At 38.5% G+C, this 14,589-nt stretch overlaps 2 protein-coding genes across 4 annotated transcripts; both read left to right on the top strand.

Moving 5' to 3' along the window:
• The first annotated feature begins 1,666 nt into the window (after positions 1-1,666).
• Positions 1,667-5,585, top strand: LOC4329792 (uncharacterized). 2 transcript variants are annotated; one of them, XM_015770901.3, is made up of 4 exons: positions 1,667-1,866; positions 2,720-2,938; positions 3,039-3,122; positions 4,412-5,585. In XM_015770901.3, exons 2-4 carry the CDS (start codon positions 2,776-2,778, stop codon positions 5,173-5,175), a joined length of 1,011 nt encoding a protein of 336 aa, XP_015626387.1. In that variant the 5' UTR covers positions 1,667-1,866; positions 2,720-2,775; the 3' UTR covers positions 5,176-5,585. The 2 variants fall into 2 exon arrangements, with proteins under 2 accessions (XP_015626387.1, XP_015626386.1); XM_015770900.3 differs by having other exon boundaries at positions 2,720-2,953.
• Positions 5,586-9,717: 4,132 nt separating this feature from the next.
• On the top strand, positions 9,718-14,471 carry LOC9269114 (uncharacterized). 2 transcript variants are annotated; one of them, XM_015772098.3, is made up of 5 exons: positions 9,718-9,881; positions 11,247-11,336; positions 12,309-13,012; positions 13,212-13,933; positions 14,062-14,471. In XM_015772098.3, the coding sequence occupies exons 3-5, from the start codon at positions 12,437-12,439 to the stop codon at positions 14,168-14,170; spliced, it is 1,407 nt and encodes a 468-aa protein (XP_015627584.1). In that variant the 5' UTR covers positions 9,718-9,881; positions 11,247-11,336; positions 12,309-12,436; the 3' UTR covers positions 14,171-14,471. The 2 variants fall into 2 exon arrangements, with proteins under 2 accessions (XP_015627584.1, XP_066163845.1); XM_066307748.1 differs by having other exon boundaries at positions 11,718-13,012.
• Positions 14,472-14,589: the final 118 nt, after the last annotated feature.

Genomic DNA, 14,589 nt, shown 5'->3' with positions numbered 1-14,589 from the left:
AAGCGTGGAAGGTTTTACCCCTAGTTTTTATTTATTTATTTTAGATAATATGAGTTTAAACCATATAGCAGAGCACATTGATGGATATTGCTTTGGTAAATACTACTCCTAGAACACTGGATTGGTTCGTGTTTTAAAAGGTTTTCTATAGGGCTAAGGGACAGTAAGACATCAATATTTTTAGCAAGTCAAGAATATAGATATATAGATAAATGTTGCATTTGAGCAAAAGTAGTACTAGTGCGTAGTGAGTATTTTTACAAGATTATAATATCTAACTGATATACTGCAATATCCCGTCTGGATAGGATAATATTAGGTCTGATACCAAATGATACCCGTCCATGTCTAAACATGTCAATATGTGATACACATTTAGAGATGGAGTTGGATCGAAATGTGGTGGACCCGCTAGAAAAGCAGGAAACAACGACACATATCGATTTTAGGATGTTGGTGCTCTAAGGCATCCGGCGACAGCGAGGCACTCGAAAACTCCTCCTATTCCCATGATGACCTACACCTGCAACTACCATTGTTGGTTGTGCGCCACCACTAGCATACTGCCCTCGAGATTAAGACCACCTACTCCCTCTCCATTGCCTCTTTCTTCGTGGCCTTCTCATCATCATCACACCTGCGTAGGAGCAACAGCAGTGGTGGCATCCCCGCCTTCCAGCGTCGAACCCTTTTGCCGTTGCGCTCGAGTTCACTAGGGATGCGAAAGGAGAGGGCTACGACGGCCATAGAGGAGGAGGGACTTGCGGCAAGGATGACACATCCGAGGGTGGAGGTGATGGTTGTGTCGCGTACTCGAGAGAGAATATACTATGCATCGTAAGAAGAGTAGTATTTCGACTTGTGGCATCATCCTACATAGCACACGCTCTCTCTCTAAGGATACTCTTAGGATGGTTTTCACTGTGGATGCTTTAAAGTCTTAGCTTGAAATTACTCTTGCCATGTGTCATCGGTTTATAAGAAAAACCCTAAGCCCAAACACAGTGGCGGATCTAGAAAACCGATTTGTTAGTGTCATAACGTGTCTATCGGTGCCATAGTATACTAATAATATTTAGATCATAATGTTATAACATATAGATAAGCAATTTTGTTATAGGTTTTGCCGAAAGTCGTCGGTGTCGCCTGACACCGGCCTGAGTAACGTAGATCCGTCCCTGCTCAAACATGCATGCATTTTTAAAACACTACAATGTTTTCGACATTGAGATGTACTTCAAAGCATAAATTATGTAAAGTACTTATAGAACACAACAACATTACGGGGTTAAGAAAAAGCTATCATTTGTATCATGTCCTTTCCGTATTCTATATCGATGTCGTTTTCCACCGCTTGACCAAAGTATTTGCAACAACAATACTGACACTGGAATTATCCAATGCATTCCTAAATATGAAAAAAAGAAAACAAATTTCTTCTCGCAAAAAAAAAGAGAGAAAGAAACAAACAAAATGAATTTGGCGAATATAAACAAAGCAGAGAGCAGAGCAATCTCCAAAAAGGAAAAGGTAAAAGCGAAAAATAACCAAAGGGGAAAAAAAAAAGAAGAAGCAGAGGAGTGAAGAAGAAGAGGGTGGATAAAAACGGATTTACCTTTTTTTCCGAGTCTCCCAAACACACAATCTCCTCCTTCCCACTCTCTCCGTTGCCCACTTCCTTCGCATCTCCTCTCCCTCTCCACTCCTCCGCCGCGGCGGCGCCGGAGCTGTGCCCGCCGCCGTCGGAAGCGTAGCAGCAGGGGATGGCAATGCCCCCCCGGGTCACCGATCCCCGGCGGTGAATTTCAGCGGGCGGGGAGCCGCGCCGCCGCCGTCGACGACGACTCTGGTCCGACCTCCTCACTGGTATGGTATGGGGGGGGGGGTGTTCCTCGATTTGGCCTCTGTGTGCTCGTCCTTGTTGTGTCGGGGTAATCGGTGAAGCTGGCTCGTCGCCGGGGAAAGTGGAAGGTGGCTCCCCGGCGACGGGGGACGGCGGAGGCCGGTTGAATCCAATCGGCTCGGTGCGTGGAGGGAGGGGAGGGGAGGGAAAACTCGGGTAGATTCGCAGACCTGTGGTTCATGGACTTCTGTGAATTGTCCTACCATGAAAAATGGTTTACATCTACCGAATCTGTAATTCGCTATGTTCTCATGTCTCCTGGGGAAAGGGAGAACCTGTAATTTTCACTTTTCAGAAGAAGAAAAAAAATTGTCAACGTGATTGTATAAACTCTAGTTGTTTTTCTCTTTTTTTTTTCTTTAAAAAAAACTCTAGCTGATTCCTTTGTGAGTTCAGTGTTTGTTAGTCTATGAATATATATATCATCATGGTGTAGATGTTTAGAAGGCAACCTAAACTGAACCCTAAATAGCCAGGCACAATGCAAAGCCATTTTAGGGGTAGTAGCGTATTGTTACTGTCATTTTCCTTGGTATACTGTTTCTAAAGATAATTCCTCTGTATACTTGAATATGAAGGTGTCGCTGTTATCTTCGAAAGCCAGATTTTTTATGTTATTTACCGATTCATTTTGATCTTTTTTCTTTTGCAACTTGCAAGGACAATGAAGTCATATGGTTCAGTTTCAATTTTAACTGTACTTTTTTATGGAACATACATTTTCTAGAACTCTTACTATGAATGTCTTTATAACTGAAAATTCTGTACTGATATGGGAGCTGTTGTGCTTATTGCGTTTTTATACATGTCTTCTAGGTCAAGCTACTGCATTTGTACAGTTCGCTGAAGATCGGTAGTTCGTACAAGCTGGGATGAAGTCAAAGACTAACAGGAGCATACAGAAGGCGAGAAAAACAGATAATGTCCAAGGAGGACCAAACTGGGTTCTTGTTGCGGGAGGAGTTTTGCTGAGCACACTCTCAGTTAAACTTGGGTGCAAATTGAAACAACTATTTGATGCGAAGCAACGAAATAGTAATACTTCCAAAGGTCTAATGCCTCCATTTGCTGTTGTAACCTTGATTCCTTGTCTGTATTGTTTTAAATGTTGACTGCTGACTTTGCAAAATTGCAGCCCAAAGAAGGCCAGGAACATGTGAGTTACACTCAAATCTCTACCGGTTTAGTGATCACCTGAGCTGCTACCATTGTAATTCAGGTGCTTCTTCTGTAACTTAATACGATCTATTGCCTTTTTATCACTGTGTGCTGTACCTGCCAGCCTATGTGGTTTTGATTGTTATCACTCTTCCTTCAATTTATAGAGTTAAAATGCAAAACTATCTTAGTTACAGTATCATAAGATATGCATATATGCTATTTGCATTTCAAAAATAATTTGCAGTATTATCTTTGTATAGCTTCAATGGAAAAACATTAGGCGTAATACTTTCTGCAGCATTCATAACATTTTGTTTCAGCACTTCAAACTTGCTGAATACCCTTCTTCCCTCACTTTCAAGGCTCGATCTCAACTCATAAAAAAAATTATGAGTTGTACACCAAACTGTTGGGAAAAAATATTTAAGCATCATTCTTCGACATTTCCAAAAACCAAGGCACGTTTTTATCAAAATCACTACTAGTGGGATGAAAAAGTTATTAGTCGTCCGTGAAATAACCACGCTACCTTCTATAATCTGTACTATAGAGGCCCAGACTACCATCAGGTTTGCCTCTCATTTTAGCTCATAGTGTGATTAGTTCCATGAAATGAAAGCGCACTTGATCGTTGTTCTTTTGAGAACTTATCACAGACAGAGTAACTAAGTCTACTAGGATTCTCTTGACGAAGATGCTTTCGTGCAAAATGCTGGAGTAACAACAACCCAGAAATGATAACATAGCACTGCTGAGAAAATTGCAACTTGCTCGATTTGAATGGTAGAATAACAACATCCCCAGAAATGAGAACTAAATAACAGTGTTGAGAAATTGCAACTTGCTCAATTTTTCTGGTTCATACAGAAATTATCTGTTGATATGTAAGTTTGTTATAACTCTAAGACCTAATCTTGCACTGTCTGTTACCAGCTGTAGTCATTAGTCAAGAGTTAAGACCATAATTATGCTGCTGTACAGAAGAATGTTTATGCACAGAGAAAGAAAATTAGAAAAGAAGATAATGTTTTATATGAGTGGAGTACTATTGTCATTATCACATTTTCTTACTTCCTTATCGAGCACTTTGATACACAGAAAGTGCTGGTGTAGCTTTACTTTATTCCTGTCTTTCTGGCTGTGAAGCATTTACAGACAATTAAGCAATTTTCATGTTTCCTATCTGTTCTTACATTTATGTTCCTGGAATTAATATAACTAAGTTACATTGTATTGTGTTGTAGTTTCCACATTGTAAATTGTGTTTAAAAACTTTTTGTTAATTTTTTGTTGCCATGGCACTTTGTCAACATATGGGAAGTATTTATTCTTTGCTATTTTTTGCAGGGTTTTCAGGCAATGGAGTAGGAGTAAAGCAGGCACCTGCAAGTCCTGCATCAAAACAGATGGAACCCTCCCTTCCACTTGTGAAGATACCAGGACCAGAATCAAGCAAAGAGAATAATGGCGTCATGTGGATATCATCACCTGATCGACTTGAGGATCCTCGTAAACCATTTCAGTACTCAAACAGTTCTGGCTCTCCTTGTGTTTCAGAATCAGGATCTGACATCTATAGCAAGAAAGAGGTTATACAGAAGCTGAGGCAGCATCTCAAGAAACGTGATGAGATGATCATGGAGATGCAAGCTCAGATTGCTGATCTTAAAAACTCTCTTAACATCCAGGAGACACATTCCACCAATTTGCAGTCTCAGCTGGATTCCGCTAACCGTGATCTCTTCGAATCTGAGCGAGAGATTCAGCACCTGAGGAAGATCATTGCAGATCATTGTGTTGCAGAAGCACTCTCTCATGATAAACCTTTGCTGGCTGGGCATTGGCAGTCAGGTGCCACCAATGGGCATGCCAATGGCTATGCTGATAGCAGCAGTGTTGATGACCCTGAGCTGCATTTTATTGGCCTCGACAAAAGGAAAGGAGAGGCAGAAAGGGTGGAGATGCTCAAGAGGGAGGTCGGTGAGCTAAAGGAAGTTATCGAAGGGAAGGACTTCCTGCTTCAGAGCTACAAGGAGCAGAAGGTGGAGCTCTCTTCCAAGATAAGGGAATTGCAGGAGAAATTCTCAAGTCAAGTGCCCAACATCCTGTAGGATCTAAACATAATGTCACGTTGCTGCAACGAGCAGAAGCCAGAAGGTGGATCATCTCTGCTCCATTGACCGGGGAGTTTCAGGAGAAGAACTGTCAGCACAGATGCTGAACATTTTCCTAGGATATTTTCAGAATGTTAGGTTGATTGCCGTCTTTCTTTTCGGTCATCGTAATGTTAGGTTGATTTGCTTCCTTTCCAGTTTTTGTCACTTTGGTATCAAAAAGGATATCTTTTTTCCCCAGCTGCTAGTCCTAGGGTAGATGAATTAATGGAGATCTTGATACTCAAGGTGTTGTACAGGTTTTCGTTCTGCAGACACGGCTGTGTAATGTCATTCTTTCTCCAAACTACTTAAGACGCATTAAGCATTCATTTAGAATGCAACAATGGCATCTCTACATTTAGATCTGCTCGGCCCATGCCATGAGACATTGCTTTTACCTGTGGTTTGCAAATACTGAATACTGAGTCTCTTTCCATTCAATGCAAATATACACATTGCCCTTCTGAATGGACAAAGCCCAAGATCAGATATCATACAAGAGTAGTCACTTGAATCAATACAATTTATTAATTACTTGCACTTATATGTATCTTACTTTAGCTAACAGGAAGCGCATCCCATGTTCATGAGAACATGCACTCTGCTTAATTAAGTTTGGCCAAATGGCTCTCGCACATGGAAAGATCCTTCTAAGATTATCTCCTCTTTTGTTTGCTTTCAAAACGAAGAGTAGGCAGTGTTGCGGAATTCAGATATGGGAATTCAAAAAGGAAGATCTATCGGATGAAACAGAACATAGTTAGCAATATAGTAATATGGTAGCACTGTCACTGAAAACTATCTCATGAATCAAATCTAGTGAGCTCAGGCCAGGTTTCTAGCGTTTGTCCCTTGACAATATTATAACATTCGTGTACTACATATTCATGTTGTATATATAAGAAAACACAAGTCAGATCATATGACCTGGCTAATTGAATTAAACATATTTTTGCCGAATTGACTGCATCCCTGTCAGGTCGTCAGTGTGCAAGCTAAGCTGAAATATTTCGGTTCAATGTTTCGATTAGTTGGGCGGTCTATTCCTGAAACTTATGAGCCATCAAGTGTTGGTCAGCATCGGACGAAACCTAACGGAAGGCAGGATGTGGTTTAGATGGCTTAGCTTGATGGTGTTGTGTATATGCATTTCATTAATGTTTTAATTCTTGATTTCGAGAGTCTAGCATTTCTAGTATGTCAATATAGTAGCAGCCAAAAACGATTTTAAGGCAGAAATTTTACACTTCTACTCTTAGCGTTGTAGAAACAAGACTGAATAATAGAAAAGTGATGAAAACTAACTAGATATATTTAAAATTATATTTCAAAATTTATTTTTTTTATCAAATATTTCAAAATTCAAATCATGGTTGGGCTTGTAATTTAGCAGACGAGCTGCCAATAGAGTACTTGCTTGGCTTTGGTGACATCTTGTCTCTATCTTGTAGTAATATAATGAGATCCATATAGCAAAACTTTTTTTTTTCAGAGATTCTTTCTACGGCTTTCATCAATCAAAATTTCATATGATGAAATATTGCCAATCAATCTAAGACCAAAATTTCTCTCTGAAGATTATAGGTTTTCATTAGATGATACACACTAATTGGGCTGTAAAATTTCCTTGGAAAGAATAATACGCCAAGATACATACTAAATCAATTACTGGAAATGAACTTGTCAAGTTTAATTTATACTTTCCCACCTTAAATAAACAAATATTGCTTCCAATAAAATTTCAGATAATCCACAAATTACTTCCAGCTACTGCAGCAAGTCGTTATGTGGTTAAAATTTCCAAACTTCGGTCAAAATTTCCAAAACTTCGGTCAAAATATACTAAGGTGTATTCTTTATTATAAAGAAGACTACATTCTTGTTAAATTTTTTTTTACAAAACAAAGTGTTGCAATTTTTTTGTCTTTTTCAGATGACAATTTTGATATGTTTTAGTGACAAACAGCTACAGAAAGCAACACATTTTTAGACTGAAAAACAAAACTTTGTCCAAAAACAGACTGTTGGAGAAACTAATAAATGTACCTTTCTAGTACCACATTTACTACACAGTACCATGATGCAAAACATGTAAGAGTAGTAGCGTGACATGTTGTTATGTGTAGAGTATATTATTTCGCACGCTAACATCTTATCAAGTGACACAAACCTCACAGTCAGTACATCTGCCCCAATATTTGTTTTGCCAGTCTTAAACTATGATGAAAAGGACTTCACATTAGTTTTGTTCGAAGGAAAAAAAATATTTTCATAGCAAAAAGGTCATTAGTTTAGCTCGAAGAAGAAAGCTAGACTCAATATAATTGGATCCATTCCAAATAGCAAGAATTAGGATTCTATTTACGTGAAAAGGTTACATCGTTTACTATGAAATTGAAGCAAAAAAATCAAATTGGTACTTTTTTATTTAATTTTAAAAGTTTTTCCCTGTCTAGAAATGCTTCGTTGGTACCAGTATGTCTAATAAATTTTGGGTCCGTAGAGGTGGTTTGGAATTTGGAGCACTTAAATGTGGGAGAGCTGTCCTCTACTGCTGGTTTGATTTCGCCATTTCCTCCTCTATTTAATGCTTCTCTCCTTTGACTTATCTACCATTTCTCAATAATGCCCTGCTCATAATATGTTATTACCAGACATTCACTAGATATAGTTTCATTTACTTAAAATGGAATATTTATTCTATATACGCGATATGCTCTATGATATATATACTCCCTCTGATTCAAAAATAAATGTTATCGGAAGCAGTGAGTCTCAAAATTCTGAATTTCAGATCCATAAGTTGGTTCCTATATATTGTAATATATTTGAAAATCCCAACAGAATTATGCTATGAACATTCCTTTTGTTTTGTTTTGTTTTTGCTAGGAACATTCTTACCTGTATACATTCATTATGTATATTAGTCGAAGTAAAAATGCAACATCATCTTATTTTCTATCTACTGTAAGATGAAAATCCACTGAGTGGAAATGGATAATGAAATACTAAATGGATTATATGCTACTCAAGAACATGCTAGGAAAACATCAATTATGTTCCTCTTCGTCCCATTAAAAAAATCCAATCCGAACCTGGACATATGCGTATACAGATTCGTAGCTAGAATTTGCTTTTTTTTTTTCTGGACCGAGTAGTAATCTAGCATCTCGTCACATATTCCTAAGAGACAACTCTCCCACATTTAAGTGCTTTGAATTCAGCTTAAACTATCAACATTGTCAAATTTAGAGTTTTTTTTTCAGATGGCCTAGTGCGAAAAATATTTTTCCCATTTAGAAATTAGAAAATAAGTTCAAAAGTTACTTGCTCATATTTTAACATGCACCGTGGAGTATCCATAACCTACACAAAATTTTGTATGGTAAAAATAATTATACTGCATAGAAGAATAATTATTTAAAGTTAAATAAAAAAGCATCTCTATTTCTCACCGAGCTTAAAAAGAACCATCTATATAGCCACATAAACCTTATTTCGCTAAATATGAATTTTGTTACTTTTCGATACTCTCCAACGCAACCAAGACATTATTTTTAACAGTAAAAAAGGTCTATTTTACTCCTCTTAACTAATTCAATGGATCACTCAACCTCCTTAGGTTTTTTTTTCCTCAGTTTACCTTCTAAACAATTAAAAATGGATCACTTTACTGATTAATAACATTTCTATTTTTTTACTCTTAATACAAGTTGTATTTTAAGTTGAAATTTTTTAGGCCATAACTAATACCATTATTAAAGTTTGAAAATGTTTTCGAATTTTTTCGTGGATGCTTGTTTCAGCTTTAAAATTTTGATGTTTAAATCAGTCTTAAGTGCTTTCGAACTATATAAATAGTTAGAAAAATTCAAAAAAAAAGTTCATATGTAAGTTCTAAATGCATCTATATTCTACCAAATTTTGATTACGAAATATGATTTGTATAGAGAGAAAAAAAAAAGAGAAATAGTGTTAGGGGAGCAAGCTGAACCATTTTCAATAGTTCGGGGAGTCGAATGAGCCAAAAATAATTTAGGGGGTTAAGTGATCTGGTGGAATAATTTGAGGGAGTAAAATGAACTTTTTTTTCTTTACAGTATACTCTTTAAAGTCATTTTTTGAGTGTGCTTCAAAGACATTTCAGGTCACAAGGTTTTGACACCTGAAAATGCTATTCTTCCTAGTGAACATGAACATACAAGTACCCAACTGAATCGGACCTGGTCTGAAAAACTCATGAGAAAATACTCCCTACACACTAGGGCCAAACCACAAAAGTTGGAACACTTGTAACAAATTGTCCCAGCAACTTGTGTTGTAAGCAATCCAAGGACTGGCCTGTAAATATACACAACACATCCATCATCCAGAGAGGGAGGGAAGAGGGAGGAGAGAGAGAGAGAGAGCATCGATCGAATTTATTGCACAGCTCTGCGCCCTCATGCCTTTTATTTAAGTGTCCATGCTTCCGTTCAGATTTTTTTTTTCTCCTTCACTTCCGAATTCCTTGTTCATTAGGCTTCCTGCGATCCCCCGTAGGCTCACTCATACCTTCCTTCTCCCTCTGCTGCTTGCAAACTCTCTCCTTGACGTTTCTTTCGATTTTGGAAGAGGAGGTAGGAGAAGAGAATTAGTTGCCGAGTTTATCTGAACTTGAGGTGAGTTCTTGCTCTCGATCTTTCCTCTCTCTCTCTCTCTCTCTCTCTCTCTCTCTCTTATCGTCGTTTCTTTTGATCGCTATGCTCATATCTTTCGTTCTAATCTTCTGTTGATGAGTTCTTGGTGCTTTTGATTCTTCTTTCCTCATCATCTACTGTAAATTTCTCTCTTGTCAAACTCACTTACTCCACTCTGATTTTTTTTAAAAGAAAAACTGATGTGGGCTTGGACAGAGTAAAAAGCAACATAGTTTCAAAAAAACTTTTGTTCATGAGCATCTCATATGAATTTCATCAAGATCAAAGCAGCAATCTTTTCTTCTTCTTTTTTTTCCTGCGTCTCCTCATGCTTGCTGGTTAAGCTCTCCCTTTCCTGCCTGCCGGCCTGTGCCGTAGTAACTGCGGTGTGTGTGGGGAGAGGGCGCCACCTAGCTGCAGACAACGCCTGCTCCATGTAGTTAATGTCCATTAATTTTTCCTCTCGTTTCCTGCCAGCTTCTTGAATCTGTGGCCGTAGACCCGATCGATGTATTCTTGTTTTGATTTATTTCTGCGTATTTTGTTGTTGCGTAATGTGTTCTAAACTGTTCTTGACGAGTAGTAGGAGACAGTGTCTGTATTGTACTGTATGTCTAGGACGAGGAGAAGCACCAATTGATGGCGCATCTCCGTACTCCGTATCATGCAAATAAACCGGCAGTTTTATGTTAGAAAAAAATATGTTTAAATAATTGGACAGGAAGTTTAAATCTTGAAAAATTTTGGGTTAATAGATTGCAGTGTCGTTTGTTTTCCCTCATCTGAAGTCTGAAACAGATGGTAGAGGCTGTATGTTAATTTCCAGAGAGAGAAAGGAGAATTCGTTACAATCACAAACAACTATTTCGATTTTCGATCGAGGTAGTATTTTCGAGGCCATCTGTTGGGAAAAATCTAATATGCCTAGCATGCTTAAACCGTACGTTTCTTCATTTTGTGTTGGAGATGAGTATGCTTGTTGTGTATGTTTTTTTCTGTTGATGTTGCGGTTTGTACTAGGCTACTACTAGCTCATGCAAAGGACGTGAGATGCTTCAGTTTGTCGTCAGGACAGCTTTCAAGATTTCGTGTTAATTTTCTTCATTTTATTTTGACCGGATTTGTTAACATAATGCGAGAGCATGGAGTTTACAAAAAATAATAATAATAATCAGCATTCCTTGTTGCTAGTAATATTGTCAATATCCACAGAAAAAAATAATACTTGCAGTAACTTTTCTGATTATATTAAGTTGTTCGAGTTTATCCATTCAATGTAATTATTAGAACTCATATTGCTGCTGCTTAACCGTTGTTCCCATCTTATTATACCTCTTTCGCATGCAGGACATAAGCAATTCTTTTCTCCATAAGATCTGCATCTATATCGTGAAACTAGGTGACCTTTTCAGTTGCACCCTTGTCTACTCACAGTAGGTAAGAACACCAACTGTTTTCTAGTACGGTCAATACATCACTGTGGCTGGGATAAAATTTAGGATTATTTTTTTACTTTCAAGTTAACTTTGCTTGGTTAGTAAGGGTGCCAATATTCTTTGTTCTTGTAAGCTGTAAGAAATTGTGCAGTCAACTGCTGTGTTGAGAGTAGCTAGGGTAGTCAACTGCTACTTAAAAATTAGGATATCCAGCAAGTGATTCATCGTTAGTTGCGAACACTGATTATTCACTACCTAAAACCTACTCTGTTGACTCCATAGCTGTAGCCTGTTTACAAAAACTGAAAACCACTTTTAGTAATAATAATGCAGAAATTCAACTTGATCCCAATCAAAATGAAAGTCTACATTTTTTTTTCAGCAACTTGTGGACACTGAAAGGGGATATGGCCTTTTCTTAAGAGTGAGAAAAGGATCCAATTGTGTGTATTCGGGGTCTCGATCGATCTCGGTTGCAGGCCTTGCAGCTCTACCTGTCAAAAATTGATTTGTTAAGTGGGAAGGCATGATACTCATAATGAAAAATCAATGTCTTGACGTGGTCTTATGCTTATATATACGTTGGTTCCACCAAGACTACCACCAGTCCACCAGCTTCTTTGTTCAGAGTTTCAGACTGGGGGGAGAATTGTCCCTATCATGGTCTTCATATACTATATTTTAGGAAGATGGCAGTTTGCAGTCACAAGTCACTACAGGAAAATTTAATGCTTATAACTGATTAAAAGTGATTTAGCAACCAAAATGGAAGAGGACAATGCTAGAGATCTTAATTAGGTTGAATTTACATTCCATTCTGTAGGATTTGCCCAAATGATGTTTCATCGTGTATTAGTAGTCAGTCTTGGGTTATATGTCAAAAAAGATAACTTGGTATGCTAGCATGACATTTATTTAAAAATATATTTTTTTGCCTTGTGAAAGTTTTGATATTTTTGTATTGGCTTGACAGATGATGAAAATTTTGACAACGGTGAAATTTCTGATGGAGGTAGCTTGATAGCTACATTTGGTCTGAAAGACTGAAACTGGACACAGAAGTATACGAGAAAAGTGATTGGCTGGGTTTTGATAGGGAAAATGGTAGAAGCCTCAAATCCAACACAAGATATGATAGATATAACTGGACATGTAGTACATGATGATGTTTCTTACGACAAGGATGTTTTGGAGATAAAATTGCCAGATACTGTTGTTACTTCTGATTATGGTGGCAATTTTGTCAAGGATGTCTGCATCGATGAAGGAGTACTTCCGCATCGGAAAATTTCAGCAGAAAAAAAGTTAGATGAGAAGTCACCACCAAATTTTGATTTCCTAATGATAGACACGAATAGTGATCTAACATATGGGGGGAAAGGTGATGCTAAAAAATATGCACATGGACAGAAACCAAAAACTGTTCTCCTACCTGTTGGATTCGCTGCTGACGATAACACGGAGAAACAATGTGATCTTGAAAGCAGGGATACTGCTAGTGATATCAGTGAGAAGAAAATAAGTTTGCATGAGTTACTTAAGCTTGAAAGTGCAGAAGAATCCAAGGAAAGACTTAAACTTGAAAGTGCAGAAGAATCCCAGACCCAGCATCAAAGCACAACTTCTGCAATAAATGAAAAAAACATGCCCCCTGTTCATGAAGAGGCTATTGCACAGGTAACCACATAAGTTACTGGCTTAATCTGTAATCAAATTTGTTTTCTCATTACCACTATCACCAGGTTTGTCATTATTATTTTTTTATTACCTGACCCTACTCTTTTGGGTGATAACTTGAATTATATAGTTATGAGAAGTTCAATCATCCTTAGATTGGTTTTTTAGACTGACAAACAGGTTTGACACCACATTGCAGGTTTCCACAAATGACTGCAATGATGTTGCAACTGCATCAAAAACTGATGAACTTATTACTAGCAACGTATCAAGTATCAATAACACCAACGGTTCATCAGCAACAATATCTGACAGACATGATGCAACCGCAGCATTAGATAAACCCATGTCCACTGCTGAGACTACTGACGGTTTAATTGGCTCCAAACAATTTAACGAAGTTGGAACAGCAGAAGCCATGCCTGATGCTCTGACATCAAGTAGTTCTTCAGAAGTCCAACCATCCGAAAAGAGCAACGACCACCCCGAAAGCTTCACCAGCGAGCCGATAGCGGATCCACAGGATGAAAATGCAGTGGCCACATCCTCATCACCTCATGTTGTAGAGTCCAGTGATGCAAATAGGCAGATGAACAACAAGAACTCTGACAACGATGGTGCTACTGATGTGCATGATTTCAACCAGACAGATTCAGAGAGCTGCGCAGACGCAACAAACGATGGCAGAATTAGCACGAGTTCTACCGATGCGCAAAAGGATTCCACTCATGTGGATGAACTAGATGTGCCTGATAATAATGCAAAGGGAAAATCTCTGATTGGCAATGGGTATCCCCTTGAGCCATGCTCTCTTGGGCCTAGCATCATGTGCAACCCAGTGTCGACCTCTGGTCACATTGGCAACATCTCCATCCGGTCAGATAGTAGCACGACAAGCACCCGGTCCTTCGCATTTCCAGTGTAAGCATCCATCCTCATCCACTCTGTCATGTTACAACTATAAACTTAAACCTTCTTTTGTGTTCATGAACAACTTTTGTCTCAAAACTGAAAGTTGGGAGGTATGTGCTGCTTTGGTGGATGAACAGGTTACAGTGGGATTGGAACAGCAGCCCGGTGAGGATGGCGAGAGCGGAGCGGAGGCGAAACAAGCGGCGCCGTGGCTGGAATAAGGGCTTCCTCTGCTGGAAATTCTGAGCATCCCCTTTTCTTATACCTCCTGAAGAATCTCTGAAATTCTGATGCGCTGCTGAAGTCGGTCGAAATCTATCTGTAACTCCACCGAAGTGTCTGATTTGCACGCCATATATGTATACCCTGCTTCTTCTTTTTTGTTGGTCCTGTAGCAGGTAAGATGGCTTGTCGGTTTTGTCAGTGGCTTGTAACTCTGTACCGTGAGCGAGAAGAGGAGTGAAGAGGTGTATAAATAGCGTGTAGCCTAGGGGGTGATGGATCATTGGATTGCATTGCTATCTGTAAAAAAAAATTAGTTTGTGTTGATCTTTGCTGGTTTGAGCCTTTGAGGAGCTAGAACGTATTCCTTTTCTCTTCATCATACCAATATTCGTCTTCCGGTCTGAATTCTGAAGTCTGAACTGACATCTGGTTTTCTGAAA

The sequence above is a fragment of the Oryza sativa genome, chromosome 2, assembly GCF_034140825.1.
Source record: "Oryza sativa Japonica Group chromosome 2, ASM3414082v1".
Lineage (NCBI taxonomy): Eukaryota > Viridiplantae > Streptophyta > Magnoliopsida > Poales > Poaceae > Oryza > Oryza sativa.
Note: the sequence above shows the minus strand (reverse complement) of the source record. Positions and strands in the feature narration are given on the sequence as shown.

Coding starts and splice junctions, on each gene's coding strand:
- LOC4329792 (XM_015770900.3), top strand. CDS start 2,776: ATGAAGTCAAAGACTAACAGGAGCATACAGAAGGCGAGAAAAACAGAT. Junction 2,954..3,038: donor AAATAGTAATACTTCCAAAG/GTCTAATGCCTC, acceptor GCAAAATTGCAG/CCCAAAGAAGGCCAGGAACA. Junction 3,123..4,411: donor CTGCTACCATTGTAATTCAG/GTGCTTCTTCTG, acceptor TATTTTTTGCAG/GGTTTTCAGGCAATGGAGTA.
- LOC9269114 (XM_015772098.3), top strand. CDS start 12,437: ATGGTAGAAGCCTCAAATCCAACACAAGATATGATAGATATAACTGGA. Junction 13,013..13,211: donor ATGAAGAGGCTATTGCACAG/GTAACCACATAA, acceptor ACCACATTGCAG/GTTTCCACAAATGACTGCAA. Junction 13,934..14,061: donor CGGTCCTTCGCATTTCCAGT/GTAAGCATCCAT, acceptor GTGGATGAACAG/GTTACAGTGGGATTGGAACA.